This window comes from Salvelinus alpinus, chromosome 9 (assembly GCF_045679555.1).
Source record: "Salvelinus alpinus chromosome 9, SLU_Salpinus.1, whole genome shotgun sequence".
Classification (NCBI taxonomy): domain Eukaryota; kingdom Metazoa; phylum Chordata; class Actinopteri; order Salmoniformes; family Salmonidae; genus Salvelinus; species Salvelinus alpinus.
The window spans coordinates 26741503-26755176 of NC_092094.1; the positions used below are offsets into that span (position 1 = coordinate 26741503).

The window sequence follows — 13674 nt, forward strand, 5'->3', positions numbered from 1 at the left end:
CAAACATTGAACTGTCTAATTAGCCAGTAATTCATGTTCTGTTAGATAATTAGGTTGCCCGGGCAACAGGGTTTGGTGGATTTGAATAGAGGCATGATAGTATCTCTGAATAACACAGTAATATGACTATCTCTATCTCTATCAATCAGCTAATGCGGTTCCCATGGAACAGACAAAGAGAATCACATGATAAGAGCAGCAGGAGAAGCTCTCAGCATGCCAAACATCAGCTCTAACAAAGGCACCAGCAGCAATTAGATCATATTGAACACTCATCTCACTATGCTCATGTGTTTTTCTGGTGTCTGTCTGTGTCAGACAGAAAAAAACAACTAGGTTGAAGTGTAAACATATAGCTAGAAGCTCTGAGCACCGAAGCAAACGGTATGTTTACACTGATTCAATGTCACAAAGTATTCATATGAAAACAGGGTTCTCTAATGGACAATTAGTTGAAGGAAATCTAATTATGCGTAAGGATGATAAAAAAACGTAAGTGTATGAGTAATATAAAAGGAACATGTAGGCCATCGTTCTTGCTGTTAGCGTCGAAAGGTTAGTAAAATATATTTTCAGAGTCTATCTTTAGCCAAATGTTCTGGGAACAGAAACATCATCAGGTTTGAGACAATGCGAACTTCATACCACCTTGCGACATGCTGTGTTTGTATGTGTATGTGGCCGTGCATGTGAGAAACAAAGACAGAGAGAGAGAGAGAGAGAGAGAGAGAGAGAGAGAGAGAGAGAGAGAGAGAGAGAGAGAGAGAGAGAGAGAAAGTGACCAGAGACCAGACCAGAGACCAGAGAGCCAAAGAGTGAAAGTAACACCTACAGTATGTCAGATGTGTTGTAATTCACTCAGTCATTCGTATGCAAATTCCTACCTGTCCCGAACCTGTCCTGGTAGCCAATTGGGGAGGGATAAGGATAGGACAAGGAAGCTGACAGCATAAAATAACCACTGCTGGGGCAGCACCTTGGTGTGTGTGTGGGCTGGAACCTTTTTAAAGTTTTGGGAAGCAAAAGAGCACAGCTTCTAGCACTGAAAACAACACTCCACTCATTTGTGTAGAGAAACACAGCTAGCTACCTCACCTACCTGAAGTCATCTGAGAGGAGAGAGAGAGAGAGAGAGAGAGAGAGAGAGAGAGAGAGAGAGAGACGTCACCTCCCATCCTGGTCGGAACCCAGTCCATAGCTCTGGTAGGAAACCATGCTGAGCATTGCTAGGCAACCAGCTTTGCTTCTATGTTGTTAGTCGCTGTTATAATGACTGATTAGCACAATCAAAACAATGGCTGAAATGGCTGGGCTTAGGAGTGAATTGGTGTTTTGGCTATTCAGACAGTGGGTATTCGAACTGTAACAAAGCAACGTAGGCACTACTTTAGGTGTCTTTCAGACTAGAATGTGATGGTTTGATTCATTTGTCTAACTGTGTGTCAAGCTTTGATTGCCTGTAATGCTAATTGAGCATTAGAACAAACTGTTCAGTGCCGTTCATACAGCGTTAAAGAAGATGACTGAATATACATTAGGCTTTAAATAACTGTGTGGCTTGCATTTGAAGTCCTAAAATAAATGGCATACACTTTTGTTTACAATGTAAATATGATCATGGATAAATGTACTCCTCGTGGGCTCTGTTTTGTTTTGAGATACAAACGGCCCCTTTGAAAGAGAAGTAAAACAAATGTTGGTAAGCTCCTTTTATAATCAAATCAAATTGTATTGGTCACATATACATGGTTAGCAGATGTTATTGCGAGTGTAGTGAAATGCTTGTGTATCATAGTAATATGTGACAAGGTGCAGTACATCTACACGCTAGTGTACTGTAATCACCTCACATGGGTTGTAACTTAAATCCGTTGAGATAAAACTCCACAGAGGGATTCTCCAGAAGCTTCAGTATAGGAAAGTGTGACCTGCCTGCACTTGTTTACTGCTTACCAAAAGTTACATTTGTCAGTGATCATTTGTTTGTCTGTTTACTTCCTTCATCTGTAAGCCTATCATCATGATTGTAGGTGATTATATATGCAATGAGCTTTTTATTTTTGGGGGTGATAAGATGCACAGGTAGTGAATATGGATCAGGGGCAAGTTTCCCAAAAGCTTTGTCTAGCTAACATGGAACTGTATTACTCACTGCTGAATAGTTCACACATTGGATCATTAATAAGTTAATCTTGAACAGACCAGGAGATTGTATAAATGGAAACTGCTCCCTGATGTTAGGGACATGCCAAACTAAACGGTCAGGAAATACAATCCCTGCAGTCTACTTCCATGAAGACAGGCAGTCTTCAGACTGCTCAGACCAGATGGTAGGCAGACAAATAGTAGACAGCACTGAGAGTTAACACAAAGCATTCAGGTGGTGAGATTTGGCATCCTGAGCTGAACCAAAGCCATGGCCTAAACTGCCAAGTGCCACATACCTCTAGTGAAATCTCACTCAGGGATCTTGTTCTTGGGAAACTGCTTTTGTTTAGGATTGAGGAAGACTTGGTATAATGTATGTTTCTCATTCAGCCTGTCACTGTGCCCACATAGGTCATGTACTGTAAAACATGGTGTTGTACAGTTATTTGGTGTCATTGTTTTTATTAGCCATCATAATCCAGCCTTTTCCAGGTAGTGGTCAATAAAGAGAAGCTGAATATAGGTCACAGTATAAAGAGCTGAGTCTATTGTTTGTCAAACTGAAGCTGCAGGTGAACACTATGACAACTTTTCACAGACAGACCATATTCGTTTATAATACGCTCTTACAATATGATAAAGCAGATTACATTGTCACATTAAATATTGAATCCAAAATCAAGATGTTTTCAGATTTCAAAAGTGGGCTGATTTTGAGATGAGCTAACCAAAAAGTTAAACTCCAGGTAGGCATTCTCTTCCACAAAGTCGAGATAAATGGACTACAGTCTAGACAACAGTACAACATGTGACAAGGCCATTACAAGTACAGTGCTGCAACAACCCCACCTTCAATATTCTTGTCATAGGCCTCAGTGCCGACCTGCAATTCTAATGTACTGTATATTTACATATAACATGCAAATATAGTTGTGGTGAAGTGTTTTCTCAACAACAGTTAAATGAACGTAGCCATGTTGTTGGCACACTATTGACATTTCACGGGCAGTCCTTTATAGTGGGGTTACGGAGAAGATACAGTGGTTCACCTGCTGTGCACTACAGACGTCTTCCCATAGATATTCAAATAACTAATGATTGATACTATTTATGTTGTATTTACTTTTACAATAACACTTCATTACCAATTCTTTAGAACTTTATTTGAACTTGTTTTTAAACTTTAAACGTGTCATTACAGTCAAAGTTGATCTGATCATGGCATTGGGAAGTGTTTTATTTCTTAATTTATTTCTCCAGTATACAGAACTATAACGGCTATTGTCTACCATATTGAATAAGCATATTACATACTGCACACTGGATGAAACATTCCTTCATATGTATGCTGTTCATTAATTGGCATTAGCAACTATAATTACCTGAGTATAACAGCACTATTAATATGTGTTGACATCCTAAGGGGATGTAGATCTGAAAAAAAGGAACTGCACTGTAACCTAATCTATTTAAAACACAGACATGTAATTTAAAGGAAGAGCTTGTTTTATCTGGGTTGTCAATCATACATGTCCTGCAGGCGTTTCTGCACTAAATTGTCGAGGTCTCCGGTATTAACACATCATTGTGTGACTGACTCATTTCATTCAACCATCAGAAGAACAAATAGGCCTTTATGTATGCAAAACAGACAGACATACAGATCCATCACTTTGCAAATACACGTGTTAAGGACGATGAGGATGTCACCCAATCACTCCCATGCTGTCTTCACACTGACTCCCTTTGTCATCCTGTTTCACATCTGTCAATGTCGTCATATAGAAACATAACCTATCTCAACTCAGAAACTCAGATTTGGGAAAGACACCGTTTGTGTGCACCGTGTGTGATTACACTGTAACCTACCAATCATCTTGTTCGGGGTTTTACTCCATACTGAATGTATGTGTCTTTCTCCCCCAGCTCTGGACCATGGTCCGTCATACCACCTGCATCATGAGCATCCCTTCCACTGCCAGCATTGAGAGCCAGCTGCCCACAACATGGAGCTCCTACCCCTGCTCTGACAGTGAGGACTAGTTTGGTTGCTCAATTCAGTGAATTGCTCTGCTGGTTTAATTATTTACAAATACCTGGGCTAGCCGGAGTTCAAATGTTTTCACTACACCCCCAACACATTCAAAGTATGAAAAACCCCCACTTAATCTCTACCTTTACCCCTGACTCCAGTTTCCACAGTGATGCCTGGTTACACCAGTCGCCTGTGGTCCCAGGACTCCCAGCCTCAGTATTGGTCGAAGTATCAGGTGTGGGAGTGGCTGCAGCAGATGCTGGATATGCACCAGATCGACGCTGCCACCATCCCCTTCCAGAACTTTGATGTGGACGGACGTCAGCTATGCAGCATGACCTACCAGGACTTCACCCGTGCTGCGGGCACCGTGGGGCCTATCCTCTACCACAGCCTCACCGAGCTCAAATGGAGCGGTGGGTTCACACACTGGGCTGTATTGTCCTCTGTTATTGTTATGTTTATCAGAATGAAGGCCAGGTCAGGCCATGCAATGTTGAAACATACTGCGATAGATTAGGTCATCAAATGTTGAATGGTAGTATTTCATTTCAGTTAACACTTGAAGCGGTTAGAATATCACAAAAAAACAGGAACAGCAAATTGTACCAGCGTAGGAGGATCAAGGATTTAGGAATTCAATATCAAGTTTGATTAACACAAAATAATGAAAGCCCATGTTGTTACTGTACGTGTAATGGTATTGCCCTTAAATGACCCCTTGTTTCTCCATGTCATCCCTACACAGGTCAGTATCCTGGTGTGGAGTTTTCACCGCTGGACGTTATCAAATCAGAGCCAGATGGTAAATGCACCATAGACTAACACTGGCATGCATGAACACACAGAGTCATGTACTTCAAGTCATCCCTAAGAAACTCATCCAGTTATTGCATGTCTCAACTTGTTTGACACTATTTAATTAATAAATGATGTAAGTTGAAACTAGTCTGTGATTAGACTAAACTCTTCAGATGGGCGGCAGGTAGTCTAGCGGTTAAGAGTGTTGGGCCAGTAACCGAAAGGTTGCTGGTTTGAATCTCCGAGCCGACTGGGTGAAAACTCTGACGATGTGCCCTTGAGCAATAGACACGTAACTCTAGTGGCTCTGGATAATAGTGTCTGCTAAAATGTTAAATGTATGTCATGTCTCTTAAGCGTACATGCAAGCTTAATGTGCTCTCCTGTTTTAGTAGATTTCCCTTGCCCATTCACAGAACCTAGCATCTATCCTGCAGGTAGGTACCACATTGCAATGGATAGGATTTTGGAGAAAGGTCAAAATGTTAACTAACTTACGGACAGCATAATTTTTTACTTGTTGATATTTCTTTACTTTTTAGATATTTACGATCCCTCGTTTCAATCCCTTGCACCTGTGGCCTCACCCACTCCCTCCAGTCCAGGTAAGAAACAAGACCAAAGATGAGGACTGAAAACTTACTAAACCTTATGTAAACACACTAATTGGAACGAGCCCCGATCCAAGGGAAGACATCGACATACAGTAGCTTAGCCCCCAAAGAAAATATGACTTCATCGTGGTCCTTTGAAGTTCAATTGCTAGAGCATTGCACTTGTAACGCCAGGGTAGTGGGTTCAATTCCTGGGACCACCCATACGTAAAATGTATGCATGCATGACTGTAAGTCGCTTTGGATAAAAGCGTCTGCTAAATGGCATATATTATTATATTACTGCGCAAACAGAGTGGCAATACAAGGCTATTGAGTAAAGTCCATGAACGTTCAGTGAGTGATCATTTTGGGAAAGAGGCAGCTGAGTCTACTCCTTATCACCAAACTACATCACCACAACGTCACTGAGCAAACAATGTATGACAATACAACTGAACAAACTCATCCTGTTTATGTTCCCCACACCCATGTAATTGTTCAGTGTTGGGCTCCATGGAATTAATCTGAAATGCGTAAGACAGTGGTACAAAGGTTAGGCTAACACGTGTGGATTACTGATGGGGAAAAATCAATTCATTTACATATTGCAATATTATTTTTGGACAATATTATATTGAAATTTGACTCCAAGTATTGATTTGTAAAAAAATAAAAAATAAATCGATATCTCTGTAGGTAGCAATAGCTAGTGCCACGCCGGTATGTTTCATCCTATAGCTTCCTCTTCAATGTAATGGCAAATTGTAGATTTCCGCCTAAATAGACATACTCAAAAGTAACTGCTATTCATGTGTAATTACATGATTCCGACATGCAAAAACTTGGCATATTTGGAAAGAAGACATCTGTGAGATTGTGAGGAAATGATCAGAAGATAGGTAGGAGTTACACAGTTTAGAATACACAAGATCAAGCACACACTAAAACATTTTAAATTAAGTAATCTTTCATTGACAAGCTATAAGTGAATTACTGATGCTCAGAGCTGGAAACACATCAGATGGCTTCTACAAATTGTGAACAATATCTGAAAAAAAATGGGATTGGTAGATCTAACAACTATAAATGGGAAGATTTATAAGTAAGTGGTGTCAGGTGTGGTCACGGGACGTTTCCAAGTCTCTTAGCCAGCTAGCAATAGTTCATATTATGCATAAACGGTTCTAGGCCTTGCTTTGTCCCACCCAGGTCAACTGCATATCCCTGGAAAGCTTTTTGCATATCCCAACTCCCCCTGAGAGTGGGGTCATCCTGGGTCTGCTATTGTCAAGTGCTACTCTGGAGCACTTAGGGTTAAGTGCCATGCTCAAGGGCATATCGACAGATTATTTCACCTTGGGGATTCAAATTAGTGACCTTTTGGGTACTGGACAAATGCTCTAACCACTAGGCTACCTGCTGCTGTAGGTTAGTTGGTTGGACTACTATAATGGTAGACCAACTTGTGGGTTCGATTGCCACATGTACCAAATGTATTAAATGTCTTAATTTTTATTTGTTTTAAGCATCTGCTAAATTACCATATCTGTTTATTATTTTACTTTCAGACACAAATAGATCTCACAGTCGCCCTCATCAGGTCAAAAAACACAGTGAGTAGTATTTACATGAACATCTTCAATACTATCGAATCAAATATTTTAATATAAATGCTCAACATTTCACCCATGCTATTACTGATAGTAGATGGCAGTAGATGGTTCTAATTTTCACCACCTGTGTGTTTTTCCTCAGATCCCCGGGGGACCCACCTGTGGGAGTTCATTAGGGACATTCTGCTGAACCCGGAGCGGAACCCAGGCCTGATCAAGTGGGAGGATCGGACAGAGGGCGTGTTCCGCTTCCTCAAGTCAGAGGCCGTGGCTCAGCTGTGGGGCAAGAAGAAGAACAACAGCAGCATGACCTACGAGAAGCTCAGCCGAGCTATGAGGTAGAGACTTAAAGGATTAGGGTGTTTTCATGTTATTTCCTGGTTCACATGTTAAGAAGGAAGTCATTTTGGCTGTTCCGTTAAGGTCCCTGTTTGTACCATTCCAGATATTACTACAAACGGGAAATCCTGGAACGTGTAGATGGACGAAGGCTGGTCTACAAGTTTGGAAGGAATGCACGAGGATGGAGGGAGTCAGAGAAGTGAAAGAGGACACCTCTCCACCATTTTGTGCCTTTTTTAACCACCATGCGAAGATGTCTATTTATGTTTTTTTGTTGGATTTTAATGTGTCACTGTGATGTTTTACTATATATGTTGTTTCTTTTACAAAGAGGAGCAGAACGCCTCATTGCAACTCTTGACATTTTTGGGAGTTTCTGTATGATATATTTACATATGGTTAAGAAAGACCATAATTTACATTTGACTGCTTACATTTTCCTGTTCAGAGAGTGATGACTATTTGCACTGAAAGCTATTTTTGATTGAACAGCAAAAAGCATTGACATTTGGGGCGGCAGGTAGCCTAGTGGTTAGAGCGTTGGGCCAGTAACCGAAAGGTTGCTAGATTGAATCCCCGAGCTGAAAAGGTACAAACCTGTCGTTCTGCCCCTGAACAAGGCAGGCAATCCACTGTTCCTAGGCTGTCATTGTAAATAAGAATTGTTCTTAACTGACTTGCCTAGTTAATTCAAATGTTTTAAAAACTGTAGATGCATTATTTTATATATTTCCAGCTTGTTATACACATTTAAACTGTGTAATGTTTTTTCCGAAGTATGTTTAATTGATGTGTTATGCAAGACATCCCCTTTAGTAAATATGAAACTCTTGTCTTCTTTGCATTCATCCTCTTCAAATTTGTTTTAGTTATGAAATTGTAACAGATCTCACAATAGAACCACAACTTCCCTATTCATGTACAGGATAAACAGATAACTGTTTGGCCCAAACACAATGGCAGCTCAGGAGAGTATGATAGAGCACATTCAGATGCAACAATGGGGCATGCTGAAATTAGAGGATGTTCTGTGTGTGTTCTTCAAGATCTGATGCTGAGAAATGTCTACTCATTTTGCCATGTCAACTGGTCTTCACCCATTTACTACGCTATGCTGTAAAAAGAAATGTGTAAATATCATATATGAATTTTAAATAATAAAGGATTTGTTTTTGAAACAACAGATGAAAGCCTGCCTGTGTGTCATTATTTGTGTGAGCTAATTGAGCATCCCACTGTTAATTTCACGTTGGATTTACATTAGTTGACAACTCAACCAAATGTAAAGATGTTTTACTGTGAACTGACATCTGTGCCGAGTGGGATGATTACCACACAAATCAGTTGACTGACAACTCTCCCTGTTGAGCCCTTCATGTCAATCTGAACTTTATTGACTGCTATCATGCAAATGTAACAAGAACTCAAGCTGTTTTGCTATTTTCTTTTTTTTATAATCAAGTAATCTTATCTGACTCAAGCTTTCACTTTTAACTGCCAATTGCAATTTGGGCTGTTTCAATTTTAGCTAGATGGGATCAGTACCCATTTGTCAACAGAGAGCAGGGAACCAGGCCTTCATACAGAGGTGTTGGATGAGGCTCAAATCTCTCTCTCGCTCTCTCTTTCTCTCTATGCCTGCCTATGAGAAGCCATCAGTTTTAGAGATAGGACATGACATTGCTGTCTTATCCCTGAGATTGTAAAATGCCAGGTAGTTAATTGTTCTCCGGTGCATGTCATGGCCGTTCTGCTGACACCTCGGGGTGATGGACAGATGACTCGCCTCTGATGCCCGCTCAGATAAGAAAAGCAACACTCAATGCCCCCTTTCTCACGCCCTGTGTTTGCAGTCAAATCCCTGTCCATGCCTCCACCCCTGCTCTGTGCAATTCATGTTTTTTTAATCCTCCTCCTTTACATAACACTGATTGCTGTGTCATTATTTTGGTGTCTTTGTTGAAGTCCACAAAATGTACCCATCTTTGAAAATGTTATCAATGTTCCCTCTCTCTGCTTTCATGGACACTGTTGTACTACTTTATATAACCGGAGTTTGAGTTTGACATTGGAGCGAGGACGAGGTCGTGGCAGTCTGTATTTTTTAAATGTTATGAAAAGGAAATTAAGTAAAGAGGGAAGCAAATGGCTTAATTTCAACATCAATGGCCAAACATCAGGGCTAGCATATCAAACTGGCCAAAACTTCAACATTTCTTCCGATATGATCTGGTCCCAGTTGACAGTTCAAGATATTTTTCATACGACTTTTTGATAAATTGAGGACAGACATAAAGTCAGTCGACACAGAATATACATAGCATATTCTACTGAGATATTATGCAGACGGTTGTTAGTGTCAACGTTTGATTGGACCGCCATGAATCAGGACAATGTAAATTAAGTTTACATTAAACCATACCTTGCATCATATAGGTGGAATGTAAACTGAGTTATTAAATGAACATCAGGTAGAGAAAGCACACCTTATTACTGATTCACCTTGCGCATCCATGATTTCTGAAGTGTTGCACAATGCATATCCGCATGCATACACTATCATATCCTAATAAGCTTTCCTGTATGCATACAGTATCACAACTACAGTAGATAAAGAGGTGATATTGATGATTTTATCAGTTTAAATCAGCAACATTACTGGTCTGTGTGAACGGCTGGAATCCGGTCTGATTTTACTGTTGTGTTTGTTGATGTTGCTGCGAGTCTGATACATAGGGAAATGTGTGAATATGGGTCTCAGAGAGATTACTGAGCAGTTAGGCAAATGGTCTAGACTGACATAACCTCTGTTGTGCAAAGAAACATGAGGCTGATTTCCCTAACTGACTACTGGCCAGTGAATGCAAAGGAGGGGAATAGACAAAGTACCCAGTATAGTTACAGAATATTGGGGTCTGGTAAAAAAATAATCTCCTGGTATGCAGACGTTTTGCTGAGTACTACATGTGCATATGTGCAAGTACTGTATATATATGCATGTTTGTGTTCAATCTACAGTCAATTGAAAACAGTGTATGAGGGTCCTGAGTAAGAAAGTCTAGGACATAATGATAGTTAATCTAATGGATCAAGTTGTGCAGTTAAAGACACATCTAGGTTTTGAGGTGGCAAAGTGAAAGAGGTTTGAGGAAAGCGTTGGTGAACCAGCCAAACAAGGTCTCCCACGCAAGGTTAAACTCTTGGCACATGGGCACCAACCAACGGCACCTGGCAGACAAACCTGACAAACCCGAACTGGTTGTAATGCATCCTCAAGAGATGCTTATACTCTCATGAACAAAGGTGAGCGTGCACATACACACACACACGCACATGCCTGTGCATTGTACTGCATTCATAGGCACTGTAGTGATATTTTGTCTCATGTCTCTCTGAAAGTGTCTGGTTTCAAACCAACAAAAAGCACAATATGACCTAGAAGAAGAACAGACTCAGTTGTCTTAGTCCATGTCACAAAGACATGGTGCAGTAGATGGACTAAGCCTAGTTGGAAATAGCTTGTAACAGGTGGTTTTGGCCCAGACTTACTGTTTGGATCTATGTCTGTTTGAGAATCTTGCAGTTGTACTCTATTGGGAAAACTGCATTTAACAGATGAAGGATAATGGAGAGAACAATGCATAATGACTGTATGGCTGGCTTAGTCTGTCTGAGATGTTGTATTTGTGCACTTCAAGTGATCAGTTTCACAGTGGAATGGTATGTTGAAACACCATTGTGTTCAGGATCTGGAACAACAGAGTTTAAAATGGAATGCCAACAAACACATTTTCAGTGATGAAACTGTCACAGGAATACTTTGTTTTATATCAATGTGAATACCTTATAAGAGACTATATCTGGTTAGATTGACTGGATACCTTATCCACATTGTTTCACTGGAGGCTGGGAATCTCCCACAATGATATAGTACAGTATGTATCAGCTATAACCCATGCAATCACTGTTCTTTGGCTCTTGATATCTTGTCGCAGTGGAAAGATTATATCCCAATTTGAATGAGCCATGAGGGGGACATTTTATTATTTAAAAGAGAAGACATTAATGCTATCAGATAGATGGTGGATGAAGAACAAGGAAGTGATGAGTGATAACCACAGGCATAAAGACAAACCCAGCAGGCTCTCTGTCTCTGTCCCATTACCTGTTCACTGGAGGTATTGTATTCTCACACAGATACCCAATCACAGCTTATCAGAGCCTCTTATCACTCTCAGCCCACACCAACAGGGCCATCGAAGGCATACGGTCCAAGGCACAAGTCAGACCTATTCCTTAGTGGACTGTGAATATATCTCACTATGCAAAACACACACTTAAAAAACAGGTATCATAATGACTTCATCTGGAAAGCAGCAATGTGTGTTTGGAAACACTGTTTGTACTCTACCAGAAGATACACTTGAACTTTTTGTTTTTACCACAGGGTCCTTTAAGAGGGTCCTTTGCGTAGCCAGGGGGATAAAATATGAAAACAACTTTTAAACATGCCAGATAACACACCATCCAGACAGGAAAAACTAAACAAAAAGTATTTATATTTTATTACGGATCCCCATTAGCTGCCGCCAAGGCAGCAGCTACTCTTCCAGGGGGCCAGCAATATAAAGGCAATTTACATAAAGTTAAAACATTACACTTCACAACACATTATTACACACTACTACAACATATATACAATACAAAATCCATATGTACGTGTGTGTAGAGTGCGTGTGTCTCTTCACAGTCCGTACTGTTCCATAAGGTGTAGTTGTATCTGTGTTTTTTTAAACTGATTTTACTGCTTGTATCTGTTACTTGATATGGAAGAGATTTCCATGAAGTCATGGCTCTATGTAGTCCTGTGCGTTTCCTTGAGTCTGTTTTGGACTTGGGGACTGTGAAGAGACCTCTGGTGGCATGTCTTGTGGGGTATGCATGGGTGTTTGAGCTGTGTGCTAGTCGTTTAAACAGACAGCTCAGTGCATACAACATGTCAATCCTCCTCACAAATAGAAGTAGTGAAGAAGTCAATCTCTCCTCCACTTTGGGGCAGGAGAGATTGACAGGCATATTATTAATGTTAGCCCTCCGTGTATTTTTAAGGGCCAGCCATACTGCTCCATTCTTGGCCAATTTTTATTTGCCTATGTCCCTCTTTGTGGCACTTGACCATATGACTGGTGTTGTTTGCTTTTCAGAAGTTTGACAGCCACCAACAAAATAGTACGGACAGCTTGTGCATCCCTGTCCTCAATAGTATCCTGAACAGTATGGCAGGGTCCTAAGGACTGACGTCACCCTTTTTCTACAGGTTGTAAAGATCCGCAAAGAAAAAAATAATATTTGATGCTCATAACACATCGTCTAACCATCTGTGCTATGGCAAGTTTAGTTGTCAGATTCAAGTATTCTCTCATTTGTGTCTAGCGCTCAAAAACCCTTATTTTCCGTATGTAGGGTTTTCAGCTGTTCAATTAGCCCACTGTTTGCTCCATGTAAACTACACTTCATACTGTGTTTTAACATTTATAAATGTCAATAATCATCACTTTCAAACTGGTTTTCAAAACCTATGCTGATATGCCCCTTCTCTTTTAAATCAGCAAGAATTTGTTTTCAAATAAAAAAGATACACTTACTGTAGCAGTTTTGCACGGATCCACAAGCTGTGTGTGCATCCAGTTGACGAACTATACTTCCTCCCCAGTTACGCTTACACCCAGGTGTTCAGAGCATGCTAGGTAGCTAATTTCAATTATGTCTTCTGTAAACAATTATTCTTTTTTTTTTTCACCTTTATTTAACCAGGTAGGCTAGTTGAGAACAAGTTCTCATTTACAACTGCGACCTGGCCAAGATAAAGCAAAGCAGTGTGACACAAACAACACAGAGTTACACATGGAAATTAACAAGCATACAGTCAATAACACGATAGAAAAATAAATCTGTATACAGTGTGTGCAAATGGCATGAGGAGGTAAGGCAATAAATAGGCCATAGTAGCAAGTAAATACAATTTAGCAAATTAACACTGGAGTGATAGATGTGCAGATGATAATGTGCAAGTAGAAATACTGGTGTGCAAAAGAGCAGAAAAGTAAATAAAAACAATATGAGGATGAGGTAGGTAGAT

The 13674-nt window shown here is 40.3% G+C and overlaps 1 protein-coding gene across 2 annotated transcripts; it reads left to right on the forward strand.

Annotated features, from left to right (window-relative positions):
- The first annotated feature begins 979 nt into the window (after positions 1 to 979).
- ehf (ets homologous factor) lies at positions 980 to 8725 on the forward strand. 2 transcript variants are annotated; one of them, XM_071416562.1, is made up of 9 exons: positions 980 to 1203; positions 4075 to 4180; positions 4342 to 4599; positions 4932 to 4988; positions 5380 to 5421; positions 5527 to 5589; positions 7149 to 7193; positions 7336 to 7531; positions 7639 to 8725. In XM_071416562.1, the coding sequence occupies exons 2-9, from the start codon at positions 4084 to 4086 to the stop codon at positions 7736 to 7738; spliced, it is 858 nt and encodes a 285-aa protein (XP_071272663.1). In that variant the 5' UTR covers positions 980 to 1203; positions 4075 to 4083; the 3' UTR covers positions 7739 to 8725. The 2 variants fall into 2 exon arrangements, with proteins under 2 accessions (XP_071272663.1, XP_071272661.1); XM_071416560.1 differs by having other exon boundaries at positions 1054 to 1203; positions 5377 to 5421.
- Positions 8726 to 13674: the final 4949 nt, after the last annotated feature.

Coding starts and splice junctions, on each gene's coding strand:
- ehf (XM_071416560.1), top strand. CDS start 4,084: ATGGTCCGTCATACCACCTGCATCATGAGCATCCCTTCCACTGCCAGC. Junction 4,181..4,341: donor CTCCTACCCCTGCTCTGACA/GTGAGGACTAGT, acceptor CCCTGACTCCAG/TTTCCACAGTGATGCCTGGT. Junction 7,532..7,638: donor AAGCTCAGCCGAGCTATGAG/GTAGAGACTTAA, acceptor GTACCATTCCAG/ATATTACTACAAACGGGAAA.